Below are 14,018 nucleotides of genomic sequence, written 5' to 3' on the forward strand. Positions count from 1 at the left end.
GCTGGGGAGATAGCTCAGTCGGTAGAGTGCTTGCCTTGTAAGCACAAGGCCCTGGGTTTGATCCCCAGCACCCCAAAAAAAAAAAAAAAAGAGTTCTTATCGCCCAGGTGGCTGGACCAGCAGGGAGGCAGGAGAGAAGGTGGGAGGGTGGCCTAGAGGGCCCTACTCCTGTGTTTCCCCACAGTCGGTGGTGCGCATCTGCTGCATCCGCAGTTTCGGTCATTTTGTCGCCCGCCTGCAAGGCAGCATCCTGCAGTTCAACCCAGAGGTCGGCATCTTTGTCAGCATTGCCCAGTCTGAACAGGAGAGCCTGCTGCAGCAGGCCCAGGCACAGTTCCGCATGGTGAGTCAGGCCTTCCCCTGCCTTTCAACTCCCTTTGGCCTCACTGAGGAGTCAGGGCAAGAGGCTCAGCCACACTGGTGGGCCTTGCCTGAAAAACACCGTGATGGGGAGGCCAGCTGACCTTCCTGAAGGAGGCCTAAGGGAGGGACTAAGGGATGGGACTAGTACACAGAGTGAGAGGTGCTTTGAGCAGAGGCAGCATGGCCCAGGACCTGTCTCTAGACTGACTTGGACTTGAGGGCCATGTCTGTCAACTCCTAGTCTGAATTAAGAAAGTCACTGAGCCTTGCAAAGCTAGTTTCCTAATCAATTATGTGGGAATAAATGGAATCAATTTTGTGGGGTTTTTGTGAAGAGGGGATGATAATGCATGTAAGGTGCCTTGTGTACTGTCTCATGGGGCAGTATTCCCTTCCCTGAAAGAGGCATCAAGACAGAGGAGTAGAGAGCTGGTGCGTGGTGCATGCCTGTAATCCCAGTGACTGGGAGGCTGAGGCAGGAGGATGGCAAGTTCAAGGCCAATCTCAGCAACTTAGTGAGATCCTGTTTCAAAACAAAAAGTAAGGGGTGGGGACGTGGCTCAGTGATAAAGCACTGCTGTGTTCAGTCCCTGGTAAAAAACAACAACAAAGGATGGAGGAATGGAAGGGAGTGGAGACTCTTGGGATCTGGCACCATGCAGGAGCCCTCTTCTGTCAATCATATTCCCATCTATAGGGGCCCCAAAGAGTAGGAAGTGGCCTATGTTACCTCTCTTCCATTTATTACTTTATTCTGCAAATATTCATTGAGAGTCTGCTCTGTGCTAGACATGTCAGTGCCTGAGATACTGGGGTTACAGCAGTGAACAAGACAGTCCTTTCTCTTGTGGGGCTGATACTTTGTGAGCAACAATATGGTTTTCCCCATGGGGACTGCACAGCCCTGGGCATGTTGTTCTCTCTGAACTGAGTGGCTCTGGTGCGCTTGGGGTATTGGTGTCTGGCACGAGAAGTACAGGCCACATGTCTCAGCCAGCCTCTGGTTTTCTTCTTCATCTCAAGCCAATCTCCTCCCCCACGTTCTTCCTCCCCCCACCCCCCAGCCACAGGCCAGCAACTTCCTTACTATCTCTGAGCCCCTTTCCTGTGGACATTCTCCTAGTCTGGGAAGGGGCCCTGGGTCCCCAGAAACTCCCTTCCTTGCTGCCTTATAAATAAACATATTTAGTTAAAAACAAACCTTTTGTATTAAGGCTTTTATTGCAGTTCCATAGGGAAAGACAGGGAGTTACAAAAATAATTATAGGGAAGTTACACAGCTTCAAAAAATGTTGGAGTTTTTGCAGGCATTTCCTCTAGCCAAAAGCTCCTGAAGGCTCCAGGGTGTAGGCGGTGGGGGCAGGCAGTATTTGCAAGGCCATCTCATGTGGAACTAGACATCTCAGGCCATGCTGAACCAGGCCACACTGCCTCCTGCTCTGCCTACGTCACAGGTTTACCCACAGCAGGAGTGTTAGTGATGATCACATTGCCATCTCCTGTCATTCATTAAAAGCTTTCTGGGTGCAAAGACTGGTTCACATGTGACATCTCAGTTAACCCTGAAGCAGCCCTCTGAGGTGAGTGCTTATTTTATATATGAAAAAGAAGACAGGGGGCTGGGGTTGTGGCTCAGTGGTAGAGCCCTGGACTGGCATGTATGAGGCACTGGGTTTGATTCTTAGCACCGCATATAAATAAATAAAGGTCCATCAACAACTAAAAGAAGTATTAAAAAGAAAAAGAAGACAAAGGAACTTTCCCAAGATCATCAACAAGGTATAGTCAGGGTAGGACCAAGGCTCTGGAGTTGAACAAACATGAGTTCTTTTGGGTTTTTGTGTGTGTGGTGTGTGTGTGTGTGTGTGTCTGGTTTGCTGGGGATTGAACCTGGGCCTCTGGGATGCTGGGCAAGTGCTATACCAGTGAGTGACACCTCTAACCCCAAACTTGAGTTCTATCCTGGCTGTTGTGTGCCGCTCTAGGACTTAACTTTTTTATAGGCCAAGTGGCACCAGGAGCTGCTGCACATACTCCATAGGGCTGTGGCAGCGTTTGCCTGGTGTAGGGACCCCCTCTCTTGATGGGCCTCTGAAGGTGGGTTTTCCCTCTGAGAAAGACATAGGCCCCCATCTGTCTATACTGTTGTACTGGTGATTTCAGAGCCCTTAGCTTAATGCAGCCCTCCCCATTCGAGGTCCAGGTGGATCCCACTTGCCTGCACTGATTCTCTGGGGGGAGGAATTACACAGGTGACCCATCTCCCTCTTGAACATGGTACCACAAAGAGAGTTTTAGCATAAAAGTGAGACTCTTGGGCTTTATTTCTGCACTGAAAGTAGGGGGAGTTTGTCCATAGTGCTCTTCCCTTTTCAGTCCGCTAACAGGCCTGTGAGGAAATAACTGTCCTGGACTCTGATCTTCTGCTTCCACTATGATTACTCTATAAGTGCTTCCCAAATGGGCACTACGAGTATTTGGGGCAGGACTTTTTGTGTGTGGTGCTACAGATGAAATCCAGGACCTCATGTATGTAGTGCTTTACCACTGGGCTGTATCACCAGCCCTTCATCAATTTTTTATTTTGAGACAGGGTCTCACTAAGTTTCCTAAGCTGGCCTCAAACTTGTGAACCTCTTGCCTCAACCTCCAGAGCTGAGATTACAGGTGTGTGCCACCATACATAACTCAGGACAATTTTTATTGTGCAGGACTCTGCACAGTACTATACTAGCTGTAGTATAATCATTAAAACTGAGAAATTGGGATTGGTGCAATACTATCAGCTATAGATTTTATTCATATTTCACTGGTTTTCCTACTAATGTCTCTTTCCTTCTATCACCTAATGCAGGATTCCACATATTTGGTTGTTATGTCTCTTTAGATTCCTCCAGTCTGATATAACTCCTCAGTTTTTCCTTGTTTTTCACAACCTTGACCCTTTTGACAAGTACCAGCCTGTTCATTTGACTTGGCTGGTGTGATCTCATGATCAGAACAAGATTAATATTTTAAAGCACCACCTTGATGGTACTACTTGGCTCATCCAGGAGGCTTTAGTGGCTCTCCATGTTTCACACGACAGGCACTATCCTTCTCCTCTGCTTTTAGATCATATTACAGTATTTGGACTTTATCCAAAAAAACAAAAGAAAACATCAAAGAACTTTTAGACAAGGCCAAATAGGCATCACATGGTTTTAAAAGATTGCTGTGGTTGCAGATAGAGAGAATGGACTAAGAGGGAGACCAGTAAAGAATGTTCAAGCAGACAAAAATAGAGATGTTGGCTAAGACTAGGGTTGTCCATGCAGGTGGAAGGATTGGTGTGCTAGTTGGGGGCTCAATTGATAGGTCTGAAAGCTTATAACTTCTGGCTGAGAGAGAAGGAAGTGTCAAAGTCAACTCCAGGCTTTTTGACTTGAGCAGATGGATGGAGGTTCACTTAGAAACAAGGGAAAACTGGCAGAATAGAAGCAGGTTTTAGGAGCAGATGGAGCTGCTTGTTGAACAGGCAGGTGGACATGATGGGCTGGAACTTGGGCTGAGTCTACAGATTTGGAGGACATTGGCAAGTAGCTAGTAGTAAAAGGCCAAGGTTGTATGGTTGGTGTCCTCTAGAAGGGAGACCCAACTGAAGAGAGCAAGAAGAGCAGAGATCAGACTCTCAGGCACAGCCAGGTGGTGTCTTGCATCATGACAGCCCCTGGAGGGCTGTCCAGTGTGTCCTGCAGTGGGCTGGACATGGGAGTTGTCAAGTGCACCAGAAGAGTGTTTCCTTTTACCCTTCTTCCCTTCCCTTCCTGTCGCAGGAGTGAGAGAGGCAATTTTACATGAGTTTGTCTCAGATCCCAAGAATGCTTGTTGGTCTTCATGATCTCTGGAGGAGTGAATACACTTCTCTCTCCTCACGACTTTTGTTTCCTGGTAGGCACAGGAGGAAGCACGGCGGAACAGGTTAATGAGAGACATGGCTCAGCTTCGGCTTCAGGTAGGAAGTGGGGCCAGGTGCTCCTTCTGCTGTTGGTTTGGCTTTTGCTTAAACCCCATTGGTGGATCTCATTCACTGTACTTGTAGACCCCTGCTCTATGCCACTGTCCCTCAGCTTCACGTGGATCCCTTTTTTGCCTTCCAGATGGGCCTCCTTTTTGCTTAGGGCCTCACTAAGTTGCTGAGGTTTTCTTTGAACTTGGCGATCCTCCTTCCTCAGCCTCCTGAGCTGCTGGGATTACAGGCGTGTATCACTGCCCTCAGTGTTAATTTAATTTCTTTCTGTCCACTTTCCCCTGAGGTCACTGGTATAAAGACTCTACTGTCCCCTTTAGCAATTTACCACTGCTGCCTGGGTTCTTTTGCTATCTACTCAGGCCAGGCTATGAGGCCAGGCAGCTCTGCTCACTCTGTCTTCTCTAACTAGCTCGAGGTCTCTCAGTTGGAGGGCAGCCTGCAGCAGCCCAAAGCCCAGTCAGCTATGTCTCCCTACCTTGTACCTGACACCCAAGCCCTCTGCCACCACCTCCCTATCATCCGCCAACTGGCCACCAGTGGCCGCTTCATTGTCATCATCCCAAGGACAGGTATGTATTTTGGGGAGGAAGAAGGAGAGATATATAGTGTGCCTAAAAGAGACTGGATTTGGATTGAAAATGCTTTATTTGGGTTATTTGGGGTATTGACCTTTGGGGCTGGGGGAGAACCGGGCTGTTTATACAGTGACCTTGGTCAAGTCCTGCCATCTCTCTGAACCCCAGTCTCTTCATCTGTAAGATGGCCTTAATAATCCCAAATTAAATGCTGTCTCACAAGATACTGGAATAAACCATTGAGAAAAATCTAAATGCATGCACTTGGTAAATTACTGGCAGGTCATGTTTTCAAAGAATTTTAGGAGCCTTGAGGGGTGCCATGGTCCCTTGTCCTGCAGTGTGTACTGGTGTGTGTGCAGGTACTTCCTCAGAGCTCAGGTCAGCAGTTTGAGTTTGTCTGTTTTGTCTTTCCCTCCCCCAACCTTGTCCTTCAGTGATTGATGGCCTGGATTTGCTGAAGAAGGAACACCCCGGAGCCCGGGATGGGATCCGGTACCTGGAGGCAGAGTTTAAAAAAGGAAACAGGTGAGCAGAGCTTGGCCAGAGTGGCCCATGGTGGGGACAGCACATGCTTATGAGCTGCTTGCTTCATGGTCTGCAAGCTGCCTGGAGAGTGACGTGGAACAGACTGTCAGAAGTCCCAAGTCTTAGCTGCTGAAACGGGTGATTCAGGAGTCAAGCCGCCCAGGGGGCAGCACTGAACTGCTTTCCTTTCACCTCTGGGGCCAACCTGTGGTCAGTGGCACTGGGGAGAAGGGAGCAACCATCACCCCAGCTCCAGGCTGTGGGCTCCTTTGGCAGACTCCCTGCTTGGAACCAGGGATCAGGTGTCCAGGGTGGGAGTGTCTTTTCAGGGTCACCCCAGGGCCTCCCACCTCTCCACTGAGCTGAAGCTGAGGCTGGAGGCAGCCAGTCAGGGAGGAGGAGATGGCAGCACGTGCATGTTCCTGTCCCAGTCCGGGCTGCCCTCCTGGCCTTTCGGGGTGGAGAACTAGGAGGAGGGGCAGGGCTGCCCTCCCCTGCATCTACCCCACATGGTCAAGGCTATGTGGTGCCTACTTGCATGGCCCTTTGTCTCCAGAAGCCCTGACTTGCAAAGCATCTGCCTCTTCTGCCCTCCCAACTCCTCCTGAGAGGAACCAGAGAATAGATGTTATCAGAGGAAATTGAGCTGGGCCTGGTGACCAGGAAGCCACTTTGAAACAACTCTCTAAAAGAGCCTGATGGGAGCCATGCCACCAGCCCAGCCCAGCCCGGTCCCTCTGGCAAAACTGGGACTCCAGGGCCACAATAGTGTGCTTTGTATAAAGTGCCCTTCCTATCCCCTAACCCTGCCTCATTTCATCTCTTCTGCAGGTACATTCGCTGCCAGAAAGAGGTGGGGAAGAGTTTTGAGCGGCATAAGTTGAAGAGGCAGGATGCAGATGCCTGGTAAAATTTTAACCCTCACCCGTAGAGCTTCCTCAGGAGCTGGCCTTGCTCCTCCATGAACACTCCTGTGGCTTTGGGACAGGGAGTCCTTAGGAATTCTGAGGCTCCACACACACAACCTGCCAGTGGCCTCCTGCAGTTCTTAAGTTGGAGAGAGTATGGACTTGCTCCAGCCCTGGAGCCCGCCCTCTATGGATGGGGTCAGCCTCAAGCCCGAGATGCTTGGGCTTGGCACTCTCACTCAGTGGGCCCATCTCTGCTGTCTTCTAGCACATCCTCCAGGGCCATTTTCCAGGACACACTGCCTCTGGCTACCTGGTTTCTCTTGCTATTTCCTGGTGTCCTCCCAGTTCTTACTTCTCCTGTCCTCTGGAGGTCCTCGTGTTTGAGCTATACTGATGCTGGGTCTTAGCCCATCTTTTGCTTTCCCCACTAGGACTCTCTATAAGATCCTGGACAGCTGCAAACAACTGACTCTAGCCCAGGGGGCAGGGGAAGAGGACCCAAGTGGCATGGTGACCATTGTCACAGGACTACCACTGGATAACCCCAGCACGCTCTCAGGACCCATGCAGGTGGGTCACCAGTGTGGTGGGGACAGGGTGGACTACGGGGAAGCAGAAGTGAATGGAATCCATCCTCAATCTTCTGGGCAGCTGTCCCTTCCCCTCCAACACACCTTCACCAGATCCCCAACAACTGTACATTCAGGAGGTCAGGCCCTCCCATCTTTCCTCCCCTCATTCTATAGGCAGCCCTGCAGGCCGCTGCCCATGCCAGCGTGGACATCAAGAACGTTCTGGACTTCTACAAGCAGTGGAAGGAGATTGGTTGAGGCTGACTCCGAGGCCCTGCGCAGGGCTGACACCAGATCTCTCCTGCTCTCCCTGGCAGCCGGGACCACCACCTGCAGCCACCCCACCACACGTAGACTCACGCACACACACAGGAAGGAAGCCCAGCTGTGCGGAGCTGCAGGGAGGTCCCAGGAGCCAACTGGGAGGGTGGGGTCCCTTGTTGCCAAGATGATGTCAGGAAAGTGAGGAAAGTGCTTGGAGCAGGAGAGGCCTGGGCTGGGCTCCTTGCCAGCCTTCCTGCCTTAACCCTCCTGCTGTCCCCTGGGCAGAAGGCAGGCAGCAGGCATAGGTGTCGGCATTTCATTGGAGTTGTTCCTGGACCTCTTGAGGGGAAGGGACAGCAGAAGGGGCCCTTCGTTCTGCCCACGGTGCAGGTGGTTGAGGCCGGGAGTGTGGACCCTCTAGGCCCTGGGGGAAGAGTTGAGTAATACAAGCGTCTGGGTGGTTCTTTGCAGAACCTTCCCCTCCTCAAGGACCACCCATCTTCCTTTCATCTCCCTTTGTGGGGCAGAACTATTCTGGAGCCCATTGTGGGACTCTGTGAAAGCAGGACCTGGAGCAGCCTGCGCTGTGTTGCAGAGATGGGGTTTATGTCCCCCCTCCTGCTGCAGAAGCCACACACTCAGTTGCCCCACTTCTGCTCTCTGTCTGCCTGTCTATCTCCCAGGACAGGGGCAGCCCCATGTGGGGCTGCAGGCAGTTTGGCCTGTACCAGCATGGTTTCCTGTGCCACCAGCCCACAGTTGCTATGCTTTGTGCTCTTGGTTGCTGTGCTGGGGCAGAGTGGGGTGCAGGCTAAGGCCACCCCCTTACTATCCAGGGAGGGCTAAAGACAAGGGGCTGGCTTTCAGTGGGCCATAGAAAGGAGAGGCCTATGGAAGCCATCAGCCAGAACTGTCCTGATGGGCTTCCCTCCTTCAGGATTAAAGACCTGGTGGGCTGAGCATCAGCTGGCTTTTGGAGTGTCCAAGTGACCATGTGGGAGCAGAGATCATGAATAGCTCAGGGCAGTGAATGTCACACAGAGCAGGCCTAGAAGTGGGAGGTTTTGGCCCAGACACTTCAGTCCTCCCCGCAGGCTGCAAGTAGAGCAAGGCTGGGGGCTGGGGAGGAGGGTCTCAGTCCTGCCCCCCAGCCCAGCCCACCCAGTGCTGGCCTAGCTTCCAGAATGCTGAGAGGAGAGCTGGCTTCTAGCAGCCACCTCTAAGAGCATGTCTGGAAACCTGGGGGGAGCAGTCACACCCACCCCCAGTTCCTGGCAGAGACTGAGACTAAAGCATCACTTAATAAAGACCCCCCAAGCCCATGCCTGTCTGCCCGAGTCTCACTGGGGAGCTGGGGTGTTGGAGATGCTGCTGGAGTGCACCTCAGGAATGGGGACAAAGTGCAGGCGACCTGAGTGGAGTCCCTGGAGATGGCTTTATAATTGTCATTCTTTGACCTCATGGACCACAGTGGCTTCTTCCCACAGGGTGATAGGCCAAAACAGTGCTTCCTGGGTTTGGTGTGCTGTCCCAAGGGAGGTAAGCCTGGAAACCAACCTTTGTGCCTGTCCTACAAGGATCAGCACCCAAATGACCCTTTATCTGGGGGTAAATAAGCTTGGCATATCATCCCTTGTGGTTGAAGTGACCTTCCCCAAAGTCAGTTTGCTCTGAGCACTTCCCAGATATCAGGTGCTGAGAGGCTGGAGAGTGTGGTGAAAGATTGTTTCTGAAATTCAGTAAAAATCTAGGGGTTTGAGTCAGGCACAGTGGCACACACCTATAATCCCAGCAACCCTCAGGATGCTGAGGTAGGACCGCAAGTTCAAGACCAGCCTCTAGTTTAGCATGCCACCTTCAAAAAAAAAAAAAGGCTGGGTCAGTGGTTAAGCATCCCTGGGTTCAACCCCTGCTACCCCAAAAAAAAAAAAAAAAAAAAAAAAAATTGAGGGATTTGGATCCCCTTGACCCTGAGGCTAAACTGGCCACACTCCTGGAACCTGGAACCAGGGTGTGCTGATCTGAGGGAATTACACCGCTAGGGCCTGTTCTACCCTGTTCCTGCTAGTCTACACAGCAAGGCAGGCCATGCTGGAGGGGCCACTGTTTGCAGGAGACTGAGTGAGCTGCCTGCTAATGGGGCTGGGCCACCCTGTGCTGCTCCCTAGAGGCTGGACAAGGCTGGGATTGTTCCCTGGCTCCCCCTTGTCTCCCCACTCTCCGCCCAGTCCTGGCCCTCCTCCCCAGCCACTCTTCTCCCTGTCAGCTTGGCTGGCAGGAGCCTGGGACTCCACCTGAAGGAGCCCTGGGTTGCAGAGCCACCAGCCGAGGAGCAGCCCAACAGCTCTGGGTAAGGAAGCTTAAGACCTGGGGCCCTGGCACCTCCTCTTCTAGGGCAGTCTTCTAGGTTAGTGCTGGCCCAACCCTCCATTTCCACGGCAGCTCTATGCACCCCACTGTATTCCAGAGATCTCCAAACTATTTCTGAGGACAGGGATCCCAAGGGATAGTAGACCCTGCATCTCACCTCCCTCATGTAAGGAGGTTGCAAGGGACACTCTGGGGGAGCCCTTTCTGTTCATGTGGGGTGCAGGGACTAGGCACTCTTGTTACCAGCCAAGTCCTCAGCACCCAGTTCAGGGACAGAGGGACCCAAGATGTTGAATGACAGAAGTAGAGGCCTGACTGAGTGAGGCCCAGAGTACGCAGCACAGACAGCAGGAAGAGGGGTGGGGCTGGCCATGGAGTTGCTGGAAAGTTTGGCCTGGGGAAGGCGGGTGTATCCTATTCTCCCTCCTCTTTGGCGGCTGGCCCACCTCAATGGCCCATCCCCTCTGCTGGTGCCAAGGAATGCGCGGGGAGAGGCAGCCTGAGAGGCGGGCGGGGCAGCAGAGCAGCGGCCACCCGGAGGCAGTGCACAGGTCTGGGTTGAGGGGCATGGGGCTCAGAAGGGGCAGGGACCTTGCATATCCCCTGGAGCACAAGTGTAGTCCTCGGAGAAGAGCCAGGATCCTCTTATTTCCTGGCCCACTGGATGGCATTCTTCTTCCTGGGAATTTCCCCCAAGGGCAAGTTTCGGTGCTTTACCCGGCACCGAAGGCTTTCTGCTGGAGTGGGGGTAATTACATTTCCGCTGGCCTCCAGGTGTCAGGGTCCTTCCGGAGGCAAAGACAGGAATAGGGCTGACTCCAGGGGATGGGATTACTATGGGGTGGGGGGTGGCCTTGCAGCAGGGACCTTCTGCTCCAGGGTGAGGCTGACAGCCTTTCCCAGGGGGAAAGTGAATTCCCCAAGAGTGAGAAGGGCAGGGGGTCTGTGATATACTCACTGAGGGAGCCAGGCCACCTACCCTGCAGGACCTGAAGGAAGCAGCCCAGTGGCCAGCTGCCACCCATGAATGCAGCCTATCCCGGGCTGAGTAACCAGGTCTAGCCTGAACCTGGGTGAAAAGCAGCCTGTGGGTGGGGCCGATCTCTGATGCTCCCCTACTCTATCTCCAGGTCAACGTGGAGGTGCCAGGCCACCATGCTCAGCCTCAAGCTACCCCAACTCCTTCGAGTCCACCAGGTTCCCCGGGTGAGGGCCTTGCCTTACCAACCCTCACTCCCCAGAGGACTGATGGGGCAGAGGTTCTTTTAGCTATTGAGGAAATTCCTCCTGCAAGCTAACTCTTGTCCTTCCTATTCCACTCTGAAACTTACCCTGTTCTGAGAAACAAGTGTGTGACCATTCCCTAGAGCCCAGAATGTGCCCCCATCCAGACTCCTCCAGGCTTCACTGTCTCTGTCCTCTTCAATCTTATCTTGTCCCCTTATTCTGGCTTTTCTGTGTCTCATCTGTGGGTTTGGGTACCATGTGGTAAGATGGGAATCTGATTTTGTCTGTCTTTGGGGACCCTGTGATATCCAGTGCATCCTCTTCACCCTGCTTCCAGAGAACTTTCACAGATAGAAAGGGGCAGGGCACAGTGACTGCCTCCTTTCTCCCTCCCACCACTACCCCAGGTGTTCTGGGAAGATGGCATCATGTCGGGCTACCGGCGCCCCACCAGTTCGGCCTTGGACTGTGTCCTCAGCTCCTTCCAGATGACCAACGAGACGGTCAACATCTGGACCCACTTCCTGCCCACCTGGTGAGGGGGTGCTCTGCTTGAGGGCACAGTGTTTGGCTCAGAGGGAGTGCCCAGGTGGACAGAGACCATGCAGTGGCGGACTGAGCACATGCTCTCCCGCCGCAGGTACTTCCTGTGGCGCCTCCTAGCGCTGGTTGAGGGCCCTGGTTTCCGCGCAGAGCCCTACGACTGGCCATTGCTCATCTTCCTGCTGCCCGCCTGCCTCTATCCCTTCGCGTCGTGCTGCGCGCATACCTTCAGCTCCATGTCGCCCCGCGCGCGTCACATCTGCTACTTCCTGGACTACGGCGCGCTCAGCCTGTACAGCCTGGGTGAGCCAGCGGCAGGGACGGCAGGGACGAGAGGGGGTGATACTGTGTCCGGTGGGGTCCTTCGGTAGGGACGGGCGTCCTTGGGCCTCAGCTCCCTCCTGCGCTGCCTCACCGCAGGCTGCGCCTTCCCCTATGCTGCCTACTCCATGCCCGCCTCCTGGCTGCACGGCCGCCTACACCAGCTCTTCGTGCCCGCCGCCGCGTTCAACTCCTTCCTGTGCACCGGCCTCTCCTGTTATTCCCGGTGGGTGTTCAGGTGCCACCAGAGGGGAGGGAAGACAAAACAGGGCGAGGGACAGACGAGGAGAGGTGCATTGCCCAACAGTATTAGTAACTAAATGGTTATGGAGGCCACACTGCCGGCCCTTGCATGCTAGCACCACATCCAACTCTCTCCTTTAATCCCCACAGCCTCCTAAGAGGCAGGTGTGTGGTAGCCCCATTTTACAGATGTGGTCATTTACATAGGGAGTCATGTGACCCAAGGGCTCTCTTAACCACTAAGCTTCATTGACACCCATTTTGGCTCAAGCTTCCCTTGCCCTTCTTGACCCCTACCCGAGCCAGGAATGGTGACCAGCCTGTACATGTCTCCCAGGTTCCCAGAACTAGAAAGTCCTGGGTTCAGTAAGGTCCTCCGCACAGCTGCCTTCGCCTATCCCTTCCTGTTCGACAACCTTCCACTCTTCTACCGGGTAAGGCTGCTGGGCCCAGCCCTGCTTTCCCACCCTGACCTTGTGGTGCTCCCTCAGCCCTTTCCTGCCCTCCAGGCTCAGCACAGTTGTGGCCACCCTCTTGGCACCCTCACCAGATCCCAGACACATTTTGGTCTCTGCGCCCAGAGACCCTCTCCACCAGCTGTGCTTTTCCTTTGCCAGCTGGGGTTGTGCTGGGGCAGGGGTCACAACTGTGGACAGGAGGCACTGAGCACCAGCCATGGCTACCACCTCCTCTGTGCATTGCTCACTGGCTTCCTCTTCGCCTCCCACCTGCCAGAGCGGCTGGCACCTGGACGCTTTGACTATATCGGTGAGAATATACCTGGCCTGGCCCTGGAAGGGCAAGGGACACAATTCCCAGGGCACAGAGTGAGCTGGGTAAATGGATCTCACAGCCTAACGGTGGAAGCACATGATAGGAAGGACACACCTGTCTTCTTCCTTGGGCCCTTCCTCAGTAACAGCAAAACTAGTAGCGCTATGCTAGGGGCTTTGTGCAAATCAGCTCAGTTACCCCTTCTAACAATTCTGGAAGTCAGGGATTCTTAGTCCCAATTTATAGGGAAGTAGGAGAACAGGGTGACTTGCCCTGGGTTACAGGGCGAGTCAGTGAACACTGGGAATGGGTATGTGCCCTGACCTGCTCACCCTCCCTCCAGGCCACAGCCACCAGCTATTCCACATCTGTGCAGTGCTGGGCACCCACTTCCAACTGGAGGCGGTACTAGCTGATATGGGATCACGCAGAATCTGGCTGGCCACACAGGAACCCCCGCTGGGTCTGCAGGGCATAGTGGCCACACTGGGCTTGGCAGTGGCTGGGAACCTGTTCATCATTGCCGCCTTCACAGCCTCCCTGCTTCGGGCCCCTGGGACCTGCCCTTTGCTGCAGGGTGGTCCACCAGAGGGGGGAACTCAGGCCAAGCAACAGTGAGATCCATCCCTGACCTTGGCCTGGAGGGAGGCAGGCTCCCAGCACTACTGTGGAGCCCAAGTCCAGGCCTAATAAGTTGGGGGCACATCTGAGCCTGGAACCAAGAATGGCTGAGAGAGTGCAGAGAGGAGGAACAGTTTGGGGGAACTGGCAGCAAGTGAGAGGGACAGTGAGGGGGGCTCTTGGAGGGAGTGGGTAAGTGCCGAGGGTCTGTGAGGGGAGGTGTGTGTGTCCAGGCTGGAGTTGCCCCAGGGCCCTGTTGGAGGCTGCAGTAGGGAGTGTCAAGGACCTTTCATCTGGCCCCATTTCTGGTGCTTCTCAATGTCTCTGCTTGGCCAGGGAAGAACTGACATGACTAACCTAGGCCTACCCTGAATGCTTGTTAATCAGCCAGGGGCCACACATTTGTTCCTTACCCCCGAAAATGAGGTAGCACCCTGTTTGCCAGCAGCTTTTTGCCTATGGAGATGAGTCTGTCAGTCACAACTGTATACTCAAGATGTCCAGGCCTTTGGGGGCTGGTCTGTTTGCATGTGTCATGGCTGATACAGTGGACTGATGCGGGAGGGGTGCTGAGCTAGAGCTGGGAAGCCTAGTTAAGACTTTAGGAAGCCACTTTCAATGCTTTCTGGAACAAAGCAGCTACGATAAATAAACAGGACTTTGGGAAGCACTTTCTGGGACTAAGGAAAGTGAA

The 14,018-nt window shown here is 53.7% G+C and overlaps 2 protein-coding genes across 6 annotated transcripts in view; both read left to right on the top strand.

Moving 5' to 3' along the window:
* Smg5 (SMG5 nonsense mediated mRNA decay factor) overlaps positions 1-9,010 on the top strand; it is a 28,410-nt gene extending 19,400 nt beyond the window's left edge. Inside the window, exons 16-22 of the mRNA XM_047561672.1 lie at positions 185-343; positions 4,298-4,357; positions 4,785-4,944; positions 5,388-5,478; positions 6,310-6,384; positions 6,821-6,959; positions 7,136-9,010. Of these exons, the coding sequence (XP_047417628.1) occupies positions 185-343; positions 4,298-4,357; positions 4,785-4,944; positions 5,388-5,478; positions 6,310-6,384; positions 6,821-6,959; positions 7,136-7,219 (768 nt within the window). The 3' untranslated portion in view covers positions 7,220-9,010. The remainder of the gene's footprint in view (positions 1-184; positions 344-4,297; positions 4,358-4,784; positions 4,945-5,387; positions 5,479-6,309; positions 6,385-6,820; positions 6,960-7,135) is intronic.
* A 239-nt stretch (positions 9,011-9,249) lies between these two features.
* Positions 9,250-13,994, top strand: Paqr6 (progestin and adipoQ receptor family member 6). 5 transcript variants are annotated; one of them, XM_047540879.1, is made up of 8 exons: positions 9,250-9,575; positions 10,726-10,801; positions 11,230-11,357; positions 11,463-11,668; positions 11,786-11,912; positions 12,267-12,363; positions 12,547-12,697; positions 13,047-13,994. In XM_047540879.1, exons 2-8 carry the CDS (start codon positions 10,751-10,753, stop codon positions 13,319-13,321), a joined length of 1,035 nt encoding a protein of 344 aa, XP_047396835.1. In that variant the 5' UTR covers positions 9,250-9,575; positions 10,726-10,750; the 3' UTR covers positions 13,322-13,994. The 5 variants fall into 5 exon arrangements, with proteins under 5 accessions (XP_047396835.1, XP_047396845.1, XP_047396827.1 ...); XM_047540871.1 differs by lacking the exon at positions 9,250-9,575 and adding an exon at positions 10,070-10,146; XM_047540884.1 differs by lacking the exon at positions 9,250-9,575 and adding an exon at positions 10,194-10,343.
* Positions 13,995-14,018: the final 24 nt, after the last annotated feature.

Source organism: Sciurus carolinensis, chromosome 1 (assembly GCF_902686445.1).
Source record: "Sciurus carolinensis chromosome 1, mSciCar1.2, whole genome shotgun sequence".
Lineage (NCBI taxonomy): Eukaryota > Metazoa > Chordata > Mammalia > Rodentia > Sciuridae > Sciurus > Sciurus carolinensis.